This window comes from Mauremys mutica, chromosome 8 (assembly GCF_020497125.1).
Source record: "Mauremys mutica isolate MM-2020 ecotype Southern chromosome 8, ASM2049712v1, whole genome shotgun sequence".
NCBI lineage: Eukaryota > Metazoa > Chordata > Testudines > Geoemydidae > Mauremys > Mauremys mutica.
Window position 1 is genome coordinate 27,895,300 of NC_059079.1, and position 12,406 is coordinate 27,907,705.

General features: G+C 38.2%; 1 protein-coding gene across 7 annotated transcripts in view; it reads right to left on the minus strand.

The window, feature by feature from the left end:
- The window catches only part of TTLL7 (tubulin tyrosine ligase like 7), a 122,253-nt gene that overhangs the window by 64,789 nt on the left and 45,058 nt on the right, over positions 1-12,406 (minus strand). For all 7 annotated transcript variants that reach the window (XM_045026213.1, XM_045026211.1, XM_045026212.1 and 4 more), the window contains 4 exons: positions 9,644-9,765; positions 8,873-8,940; positions 4,695-4,853; positions 3,585-3,801 (listed from right to left, as the gene is read on the minus strand). In XM_045026213.1, the coding sequence (XP_044882148.1) occupies positions 3,585-3,801; positions 4,695-4,853; positions 8,873-8,940; positions 9,644-9,765 (566 nt within the window). The remainder of the gene's footprint in view (positions 1-3,584; positions 3,802-4,694; positions 4,854-8,872; positions 8,941-9,643; positions 9,766-12,406) is intronic.

Below are 12,406 nucleotides of genomic sequence, written 5' to 3' on the forward strand. Positions count from 1 at the left end.
TAATATTTATTTTATTTCCATTAAATATATGAATTTGTATTTTGAGTTTCATATGACATTTATTGAAATAAACCCACAGTACAACTATCATTACATGAAGCTCAAGTATAATTAGCTCTTGGGAAGACTTTATATATTGAATGTTACAGCCCTGATAAAGCAAAGAATTTAAGCATATGTTTGAATTTATGCATATGCTTACATTTAAGCCAACTGAAGTCAATGGGACTACTTAGAATAAGATTACCTGCTTTGCTGGACTGGGGTCTATGTGTGTTGCCAATCTTTATATGTCCATACATAAACAATAACTAGAGACGGGGCCGGCTCTACCATTTTTGCCGCCCCAAGCAAAAAAAAAAAGCCGCCCGGACTGTGCCACCCCAAGAATAGACGGAATGCTGCTCCTTAACATGTGCCGCCCCAGCCACGTGCTTCCTCCGCTGGTGCCTGGAGCCGTCCGTGACTAGAGAAAAGTATCTACAGAGCAGTTAACATCCAGAATGGTTACATCCCCGCTATCAGAGGTGTCTGTAGACCAGGAAAATGCTACTAAGTACTTGGCCACCTGTCTCATTCTGAGACAATCCTCCTTTCAGTTTTCACTGTACTCTATTTATGAGAAATGTTCTCATGATGAAGATCTGGTTTATCTCCTTAAAAATATCTACTACTCATGAGCTCTATTCCATCACCCTTGCAGTTGTCAGTGAGGCTCAGGATTGGCAGCTAGTACCCAGACATTACAGGCACCGAAGTTCCAAGGCAGAACATCAATAATATGTAGCCCAATAATGTTTGTTTTTATTTTACATGGAAAAATGCAAACAGGAGTTGATTTATGTTTTCAATTGTGTTTTGCCATTGAAAATGGAATTGAACTGATCAGACTGAGAGCCTGAGGGGGATACTAGGCGCACACACAAGATTAACTAGGAGATAAAACATTGAATAAAAGCAAAACCTGCTTTCAAAAGAAGGACACAAATTCGAGGGTATTTTCAAAGTAACATTTTTGATGGTTAACATCACTTGTTTCCTGAGGAACCATTTTAACAAGCCTAAATTTAACAATATGTTGCTTTTCCTTTAGAGGCCATTTTATAAGTCACTGATTTATGTGCATGTTCTTCCAATGTGAGCATTAATCAGCCTTACTGCAGCACTACCACACAATCTGTCTTACCTTATTGCTTAATCAAGGGCCAGTAGATGTTGCTACAATCTTTCTGCCCCAATTCCATACCAATTTGATGGAAAGGAGACAATCCAAGCTCTCCCCTGTCATACTGTTTATTTCACCACAGTTACTTTTATCTGAAAAACTTAATAGCCTAATTTCAGGATAGCTGACAGTATACTGGGTTAACACTATACAAAATGGCTTTCTGCTATGGTTTCTAATTTCTGTTGTGAGAATCAGATCAAAGCCCACAGTCTTGACTAGCCACAGATATCATCTTTCCATAAAATGCCAACTACCCTAACTTAACTGTTTTGCAGATTACGAAAAAATAAAACCCTTTTCAGAACATTAGTTAAATTGTTTAACAATCTTCGCTCTAAAAATGTCTGGATTTTTAGATTATCAGAGATGAGCCAGGCCACTCAAAAGTGCGTCAAGTAATTGATGAATTAGGGCATCAGCAGATTTCAGAAAAGAGCACAGAGCTGTTTTATAAGGTCCAAACTAAAGGAAAAAAAGTCCTTGCATGATAACAATGCTAGAGAAGAGAATGCTGAAGTAGGCAGAACCAAAAGAACTCTGACTGTTCTCCACTTCACTTGCCCAGTCACAGAGCATATTTCAGTGATACTGGTGGCATATTAATGCAAACAATATTCAAGGCAACTATTTCTGAATATGAATTTTGATAATTACATGCAAGAGACGAGGGAAGCTTGATTTACTGATGAATATTAACAGAAGCAATGCACAAAGTAACTTCATGCAACATCTTATAAGAAATCATATAGCCAATGCCTTAGCATTTGAAAATAGTATCAGGAGATGAAATGTGAGATAGATCACCAACTGACAAACAAAACATTAAGGGCACTGCTGTTGTAAAAAAAATACTAAGGGCTTAGCAATGGTCGCTGAAGGTACAATGCCTGCAGAGGCTAGGAACAGGGATAATGTCTCCCAAGGGGCTGAGACAAGTGCAGTTACTACAGATACAATATGTGCTCTTCCCATTGCAATCCTAGGGCAGAGGGGCAGTGCCAGGATTATGATCCATCACACCAAACACTTTGTCCCTGTGAGGCAATAAGCACTGGCGGCGGCAGCTGTACATCCCAGTTTTAACATCAGAGCACACTGGCTGCCAAATTATAACTGTGTCCTCCACCGGAGCAGTGAGAGGGGAGTAGGGGAAGGAGAGCAGGGAGGGAAAAAAGACTCTCTGAACGCACTAGTACCCCAGCAAACCCATATTGAGACAGCCATAATTTAGCCCATGAAATGTGCATGGGTGTGGAATAAGGAAGCTGGCATGACAACAGGTTCCCTATGCAACAAAGTAGTGCAAGAACTGAAATCACTTATACCTGGGATGCCTCTAAATTACTTGCTTCTCAGTAGCCACTCGTATTCTGTTCTGTGTCACACTGTGAAGGCCCAAATACTGCTACTGTTCACTTGGAGACACAATACAGTGAGTAGTAGAATTAATATGTGTCTCTCATGATTTGGTGCGTTCCCCCAAGTGTGCAGGTGGTCTTCTACTGTCTCATTGTAAAGCAGCCAAATATATATTTCCACAAGCAGGTACATATGAAGTGGCTGTTGCTATCGGGCTCTTCTGTCCACTCCTCTCTTCCACTGTAGAAACCATTCCCCTGTAGACCATTGCTCCTGATAATACTTCCCCTAAACCCACAGTAACCACCCCTCACTTGCAGTGATTCTGACTCCTGACTGCAATAGCAACCGTTATTAGCCCACGAACCAGCTCTCATTTTCTGATCCCTCTTCTGCACAGCTTCCCAGATCCCTGGCTGACACACTGGAGGGACTGATTCTGTGCCCGTTCAAATCAAAACTCAGACTTCCCTGATGCAGGATAAGGCAAGAGATGCCCCTTTCTCATCACCAAAGACAAAGTATTGAATAAATATAAATTCAATATAACAGACATTGATGGGATCTACTTTAGTTCTCCCTGGTCTAGGTTTGAAGGTTAATAATTGTTGCCTTTTTCTCTCTTTTTGGAAGTAAGTCTTTTGGAGACAACAGAAGAAGCAGAGTGGTTTGAAGATTATTATATAAGCAATGATATGTCATCATGTTCTAGCACTGCAGAGCCAACAATGAGTTAAATGTCTCGAAGGCTGTCTTTTATTTTAACTTCTCATTTACATTCTGAACTTTAAGTTGACAACGGAAAGGTCCTGCCTGGCAAATATAAAACTAATTCTGGATTTGAAAACCTAATCTAAATTATAGGTTAATATGGACATTTGTTTTCAATTCTCCAAATGCTAATCTTGCTATGTATCTGACATTCATTCAATCATCCCCTCAGAAAATATATAGTGCTATTATTGCAAGTGATACATTGGGACTAGCATCCACTTACCAAATTAGAGTCACTGGGAGGATGGTACTTCTCTGTGCCCATTCTCACAAGTCCATCATGATATAAAAATATTTTTAACGGATCACAGGATGTTACCAGAATATACACTCGTAAATCAAACTTGTAACCTTCCATAAGAAATGGTTTGTCAAGATATTCCTGAACAATCAAGTGATCCTGAGCTTGTAGTTTTTCTCCATTTCTTATCAGAGAGATTCTGTTTAAAACAAAGGTTAATTTAAAACACTGAAATTTGACACAACTCTTTGAAGTACATTTTCATAGCTGACCAGCCAGAGAACCATCTTAATTCCATTATCTATGTAGATATTTGTGTATCTTATTTGCATGGTACAGAAATATGCCATTCACTTACATGCTTTTATTGCTTCCTGTACTTGACAGTGCTACAATGGGATGAAAAAAATCAATGCAACATTTAAAAATAACTTTCTGCTCCTATTCATCTGACAAGTTGGAATAATGAGTTTCCCTCTGCTGTTCAGAAACACTAGACAGAGTGACCAGCCACTGGCTTTTAAGATTATTTCTTGCCATGCAGCTCTAGAGACTGGCTCCTATACTTTCTTCAGCTCTTCTGCCCCAGATCCAAGATTCAGTGCCACTTCGCTGCCGAACTGATTTCAATGGGGCTACGTGCAGAGTAACATGATTACAGGTGGCAGAATAAACCCTCAACTCACCTGGTTGTTCCTGTAACATCCCATTCCATAGATAAAAGAGTATATTGTCTATATATATTTTCACAAAAAGGAATCCTGATCTCAAGTCCTATTTGAGCCCCTTATCAGCAAAAGCTTTCTGTAACACAGAAAACAAAGCTCCCCTTTTACCATTTCCATTTAGCCTTATATCTCAGCTGTTACTGGTCTGTAGGCCTTTGTCAAAATGTGAGCCTTCTTATACGGACACTACTATTCACATATTAAACCTCTTGCTAACACAGTTTCCAGGTAATGACAGTAGCTTGGGATAAGACACACAAAAGTTAAGATTTAATCTCAGAAGCCACCCATTATTTGGAAAAAATAATTGTAAACATTTCACCTTTGTTTAGATAACATGAATAATCTTTTCAAATCGACCTACCCATGCCCCATTGCACCATTAGCTGGTTTGACTATAAAAGTTTTCTGTCTTCGCTTCTTCTTCAGTTCCTTTACATAGTTCTGAAATTGCATATATTCTGCAGGGAAGATCCATGTTCGAGGAATAAAACTATACTCCTGAGGCTGAGACTTGATCATTCTGCAAAAAGGAAAACTGAGTTTAGAAACCTTTTTCAACCTTCAAGTTTAAACCTGTTACACTTCAGTCTACAGGACTAAATTGTATTCTGAATAGGGACTCTGAAAAGCAAGTTTATTGACAAAATAGAGTATCAAGAAAACAAAGTCCAAAACAGTTAAGAATAGTTATCTATGATGCATTAATATGCAAACAATCAGAACTATAAAAAGGGCTATATTGCATTTTTTGCATATCCTCATGCATGGATTCATTTCTCCAAAAAGATGTGTCTCAATTAATAAAAATCCTTGGTGATATGCTATCATTCCTATATTAAAGCATACAATGTGATTAAGATATATAGCAGTTCATAGATCCTTCTCCCCTTGGCAGAGACATCCTCCTAATTATCACATTTTGGTGGCAAAATTTTGGCCATATTTTATCCCCAGTGCATTGTTTTAATTTCATTTTTGTGCCACTCTGGGATGCTATCATGGTATGTTTATACTGAAGATACTCATAAGAATACATATTGACAATTGTGTGTGTTTGGGTGGAAAAGAGGGGAAGGAGGGAGAGTATATATATATTTCTGGTATATATATTAGTGAAATAAAGGTCAGAAGGAACCAAAAGACCTAAATTCATGTCTTCAGGATGGAGGAAGAAGTGTGGGTGGTGACAGGGAAGAAAGAGGACCCAGACCACAAGAAGTTTATGGCAGCATTTCCCAAACTGGAAATTATGATACCCAAAAGAAGATACAAAATGGTACCAGGAAGTCATGAGACATTGGACAAATATGAAGGGAAAAGAAGGAAATGCAAGAACGCCACCACTAGAAGGTTTCACCAGTTCACACTGCAAGTTGACACATCTGAAAAGTGTGAATGTGCAGAGGCCACTCAAAGAAGATTTGGATGTTTCAAAAGTAAATTGGCAGCAGTATATGACCCAAACTGATTTTTTAAAAATAAATATAACATTGTGCAGTGAATTCTCTAACAGATTATAGATTTAGTTATACTCTTACTTTGCCAATGAAAGCAATAAGGTCAGGATGCTTTGGATGTAAGTGGACTTAAAGTATCATTTCAGTCCAACTCTATGAGACCATAAGAGACTTCTAATTGCTTCTTGGTAACAGAAATGACAGAATTACCAGGCACATCTGCAAGACTAGGACTGGAGCCAAAATACTAAAAATATTGGTACAATAGACACACTGTCACTGAATCATAGAATCATAGAATTCAAGATCAGAAGGGACCATTATGATCATCTAGTCTCCTAAGTATACAACAAACATTACAGAAACCTGCTGCATTCTCCTTTCCCTCCAGATTTACTCCTACGTATCTCTATACAAATCTCCACTATGCACAACAGTTTAGAACTTTTATTATCTTCATCTTTTTTTTCTTTAACTGTGCATTGCCAATAAGTACAAAACCCCTACAGCATTTAATAAAAGAATATTTGTAATAAAAAAGTTTGCACTCCTATAGGGAATTTCATCTGACCATGTCAAAGCACTAGCGCATATACTATGCAAGTCTGGGCAATTATTTAGGTTTTTGAGGGCTAACTATCAGTATTTTTCTCATGGGAGGTATTATACTGATTTTACAGATAGGCAAACTGAAGCAAGAGGTTAAGTGATTTGCCCAATGTCAGTAACTAAGCTTAGAATAGAAACCTTCAAGAGACTTTTCAGAGAATTGCATGGGGTACACGTAACTGCATATAACTCACAATGGTGTTTGAGAGACTCGTGTGATTAAATCCCTAAACAATGCACTATGTTCTTCTGAACCTTAATATATAATTACCATCTTTTTTCTCTGTGTTTATGAGCAATATATTTAGCAAAACATGCTACCAGATTAATATGTTGCTTTTCTATTTGTGGCTAAGCTCCAGGCCTTTATGTTATTGTAAGGATAAAGTTTTATTCTAAAGCTTTTCTACTCCGCTTTATTTACTTGATTGCTTGTTTCCTTTAAAAAAAGGATTTAGAGATAACACTGTGTTCTGGACATTTGCTGCTTCTATTTTCAAAATACAGTACTCTATTTCTGCTTGCCCTGGTGCCCCATTGTCTCAACAGAATACAAGAGCTGTATTTGTATTGTATTGCAAGCGTGACTGTCACTGAAAGAACTGCATAATAGAGCAAAGAAAACAATCTAAAAAAAAAACTGAGCAACATTCCAGAGCACTCTTGAAAAAAGGTAAGCAAAGCTGAGAGGTAAGATCATAAACAAAAGCAGTTCTGCATCATTTCATCCTGCAATTAAGGAAACAAGGGAACAGAAGAGACTGTATGCAGCAGAAAAGCATGAGGCCAGAAATAAGAATTCTGTACTATTATATACATAGTCACAAATATTAACACAGAACAGCAGCAATCAGGAACCAAAGCCTCCACTCTACATATTGTAGTATTCCCAGCCGTATCTCACAACTCCCCTTAACTTTAGATACAGATTTGCCTCTTTCACAAAATGGTCTTGAGGTATGGCACTTTGATTACTGTAAATTATTAAGATTAAATGTTGACTCACAGTACTGAGGTAATGGAAAATAGACTAGATAAATAGAATTACAGCAGGGATTAATTTCAGTAAAGTTACACCAGAGATATATTTGACCCAAAAATATTTTTGCTTAAGAAACTGAGCCCACATTATTTACAGTTTCTTGTAGCATTGTCACAGACACCATTTTGAGACTGCATCTCACACTTGGGCTTCAGCAGGTTGAGAGGCAAGTTCTCAGCCTGAACCTGATAATATACATGATAACGTGAGCACTTTATTGCTCTGCACATTTTTTTTTAAATCTCAGACATGAAGTAGTATGACTAACATAACACTGCCCATCATGCTTGCCAATACTGCTTCATTGTATTCTGTCTGCTTTTTGTTTTACACTTAGATTGTGTACACCCTTCGAAGCAGAGACCATCTTTTTGTTCTGTGATGGTACAGCCTCTAGTCCAGTGTGTCCTGATCCATGATTAGGGCTCTTAGGTGCTTTGGTAATACAAATAAATAATAGTATGCTGTGTGTGCACACATGTAAAAACAGGAACACACATGTACATTTCCATGAAGAAAACAGACATAGTGTAGGTCAAATTTTAGGTCTAAAGATTAACAGCACACTGTATTTTTAAATTACTTTGAACTAATTTACTGTACATATATCAATATATTCACAAACCTTTCTGTACACATTTGGAAAGCTCTTCTTTATCTTAGTAACAGGCTGATTAATCACCATTTAATATTCTTTTCTTATAGGTTATACTCATTGGGCCAGATCCTCAGACAGCATAAATCATTGTAGCTTCACTGATTTCAATGGAGCAGTGTCAATTTACACTGAGTCTCTGTTCAGTACCTTGTATGTTTTTCAATAATGAAAAAAAAAAACCCCAACTGACATTTTAGAAGATAGTCCACAGAAGGGAAGGACTAGTTTCTTAATAAGATACTTTACATAGATAGATAGATAGATAGATAGATAGATAGATAGATAGATAGATAGATAGATAGATAGATAGATAGATAGATAGACAGACAACTGCTTGTTATTCTAAATAGATAATATATTACTAAGTTACTATATATCAATATATTTGAATACTTTGTCCCCCCTACTCCTGTTTCTGTTGCTAAATCATCTATACGCAAGTGTGCTTAAAGCACATGTTATAATACAAGTAAGGCTCCAATCTTGCCTTGTGTGGTGTGTGGACAGACTACTGTGCATTTATGGAGCCCCAATGAAGTCAACAGGACAGGCACAGAAGTCTATCTACATGCTACAGCATGCAGGATTGGGGCCAACACTACTGAGAACCTCAGAAATGATTTCATGGCTCTGTTATTGTACCCTGTAGAAATAAAAAGTTCTCATAAGAGACAATTCAATATTGTACAACATCAAAAAAACATGTTTGAAAAGTGACTGAACTTAAATCTGCATTCCAAATGCCATTCCTAAATTAGTAAGAAGTAAGTTACTTGGTCATGTTTCTTGCTAAGAAATCCTTCCTACAGATCTCTCCCATTCCTGGAAAATGGTTGATTCTCTGGAAAAAAAAAATTTGAATGTTGGTATTTTTATGAGTTTCTAGCACAAATATTATAGACAAACATTTCAAACCGTCAATTAAATTAGTATCAGATTACACATTAATTGCTAAAGACTGTTCTAAATTATGCTCGATATCCTAGAGAGTTCTCTAGATGCAATGGGCTGCATTCTCCTTTCCCGCCAGATTTACTTCTATGTATCTCCACTGACTTCACGGCAAGTGAGAAGAGAATCAGATCCTTTTACTCAGAGTTATATGTAAACAAATACTGTTGTCACAAACTAATGTTAAAAAGGAAGGAGATGACTTATAGACAAATACTAGGGAAAGGCGCTCTGATTATCTAACAATATACAAGCTCATATCCAATTTATCCTATAAATGTTTCTGTAGTTTGCATAAAACACTCAATCTCTGATCATTCACTCACAACAGGCCACTGGCAAGCAGAAGCACTCCTAGAACACCAAAGATGTTGACACTAAAGGCCAAGTGATACAGAAACTTCATACTGGGAAAACAAGATAGAAATTAAGAATCCTTAGTATCAAAATATTTGATGTAGCTGGTGTTTCTGCCTTCTAGTCTTTTGATGGGTACAACTGACCCAGGAATACCAAGTGATTAATTCATGACTTCAGAATGGAATAGTGTTTTTAAAATCTGATTCAGAAACGTTAAGTATGTTGCATGTTACCTGGTAGTTTCGGAGCTCAGCAATCTTGTCTTGTTGCACAGCAGAATCACTCCATATGAGATTAGCAGTCTCATCTTCATCTCTTGTCTTCACAAACCCCAGCTCATCTATTACTAAACGAACTACACAAAAGTGATACATTTAAATGATATTTTGAAATGAATCTTCCAAATGTAAAACATAATATTAATTTTCAGTACAAATTCACCCTTGGCCACAGAACAATATTAGCATACAAGCTAATGGAGTTCATATTGTTCAGTTTATGATAATTTGGACAGTCTCCATCTGTCTATTGCATAACTAATTATAGTGTCATTGTAGCTGGGAGCAAAGTGCAGTCTGCAGTGGGAACTGCAAAGAGCTTCTAAATTGTACAAAAATAGTTTAGTAACAATCCATTTAGACTCAAATGGATTTGAGTCTATCTTTGTTATTACATATGTTAATTTTACAGCAGCAATGACTATAGGTGCCACTGAAGCCAGCAGACAAGGATGCCCCTTAAGTCAAGGGTCTAATACTTACAAATACGAATTGGTGCATTGTTCTAATGTAAAAAAATAAGTCTAAGGATGTGCCACACATAAGTAATGTTGCAGGAGAAGAGATTTCCCTGAGTGTAAGCATGATTTCTTTAAAAACTGTTCATTCAGCAATCTGACAATAGACTTGCTCTGATATCTTCTTTCCAGAGGGAGACTGTCCAGTTTCTGGATTTGAAGCTTTCCCCATGTGACAAAACTTGGCCTAGTGGCCAAAGCGCCAGCTGAGTATTTGCATGGCCATCAAAAGTCTATATAACTCACTTAAGATTAGAAACATTCAGTCATTTCAACAGCCAAAGACCTTAACTAATTAAAACCATACAAGGCAATCTATAGAAAATTCTATAGAAAGTTGTGTATTGCTATATGAACATTTTACAGAGCCTGGATTTACAGGTAGGGAGCTTTAAAGAGCTTCCTGCTCATATTCATTCAGCAATTAGCATAAGTGACTCTTAGCAATAGCTCTGAGAGGTATACAATATCCCTACTGACCTCACTGGGTGTTAACACTGAATCCCAGTGATGAACATTTAAAGTACTGAAATTTAAATGATCTTTTTGCTGATCAAAAACATGCAAGAAAGAAGAGTGACAGCAGTCATAGTATGAAGATATGCACAGTACACACAAGCCCCACTGATGGAAGTCAAGACCAGGAAGCCTACCAGGGCTCAGAAGCTACTGTGAGTGGCAACTCATTCTGGTATGGGATGTAGACAGAGCTTGATCAGTAGGCAGAGTTTGGAAGAGTACTGCTATTTTCCCCTTCCCATTGATTCATAGTAAATGTCTCCAAGAATCATGACCAGAGATAGATGATGCATCCATGCCTGTTGGTCCTCCTCTTTCTTTGGATTAGCTGTTTAACATGAGAACCCTCCTGTTGGCTCATGGTGAACAAGTCCATGACTAGAGTTTTCCCAACTGCTGCAAATAGTCTTGAATGCGGAATGGGCCAGCTCCCATCAATCCTGATGGATTAGGGTCTGCTTACACAATGAAGACCACAATTAAAAGAAGGACTAGATCCTAGGCTGGTTTTAGAGTATTCTAGATTTATGATAAACTCCAATGATAAAAGAAGAGAAACACGCTTACTGAACTGCAATCTGGACTTTGGCTTCTAACAACCAGTCATCTAAATATGGCTGCACTTCAACTCCTTCCCAATGAAGAGCAGTCACTATGAATGGAAGAGGATATGCTGTTATATGCTACTGAGGCTACTTGCTGTTGAAATTCTTGTATCTAGTGGAGGAGGATTGTTCTGTCCAAAGACTTCATCAGTCTGCCTGCCCAGACTGAAGAAGGAGAGCTGAAGGCAGTATGCCAAAACTCAGCGAACCATGGGATCCAGGTCTGTCTCTGCTTGTGCTAGAAGGTGAAGGAGTGAGAAGGGAGCTGGGAAAACTGGCTCCATCATTCCAGGTGAGAGTAAGGAGGAATTGGCATGGGAGTGAAGAAACAGGATTGACCTGTTACCATTCCTTGAGCAGCTGAGAGGCCTCCTTTCCCAGGGAAAAGGCAAGAATCTAACTGATGGAATGTGGAGACACTGCATATGCAAGCTGCCATTTTGTACTGTAGACTCAAAAGTTGCATTATTTTAAACGAAGAGCTAGATTCACAAAAGGGACAGAGAGAGAGAGCTTGTCAGTGTTGCAGTACCTAACTTTTAGGAACTCTGCCATCTACCCTGAGTCAGGCTCCCAGGCTCCCTGTACAACGCCTGGGGAGAGTTAGGCACCTACAAAGGCACATATAAAGGGAGCACCACCACTAGCATCTTTTTACAGGTTTAGGGGTGCTCAGATCAGGCCTCAAAGGCTGGGGCTTAAGCATAAGTAAGGTGCCGAGCTGCTGGGTGGTGTCAGGACTTAGGTAGCTGCACACATGGTCAGTGCTGAAATTTAGGCACCTAGAAGATTTTACCAATGAAAATGTTGGTATCTAGAGACTTTAAGCACCTACAGAGATAGGCAGCAGCTGAGTGGTGGTTTTGTGAATGCCAATTGTGCCTAAATGTTGGACTTAGGCATTTGAAGTTTAAGTTAGGCACCTACATTCCAACTGTGAACCTAGCCCTCATAACTGTGCAGCTGCAGTGGGTTGTTAAGTGTGAACGCTGAGAATCTAAATTAAATTTGTCAACTGTTCCAATGCTAACCAAAGCATGCTAAAAAGGATAGGGAGAATCACGCTATGGAGATTT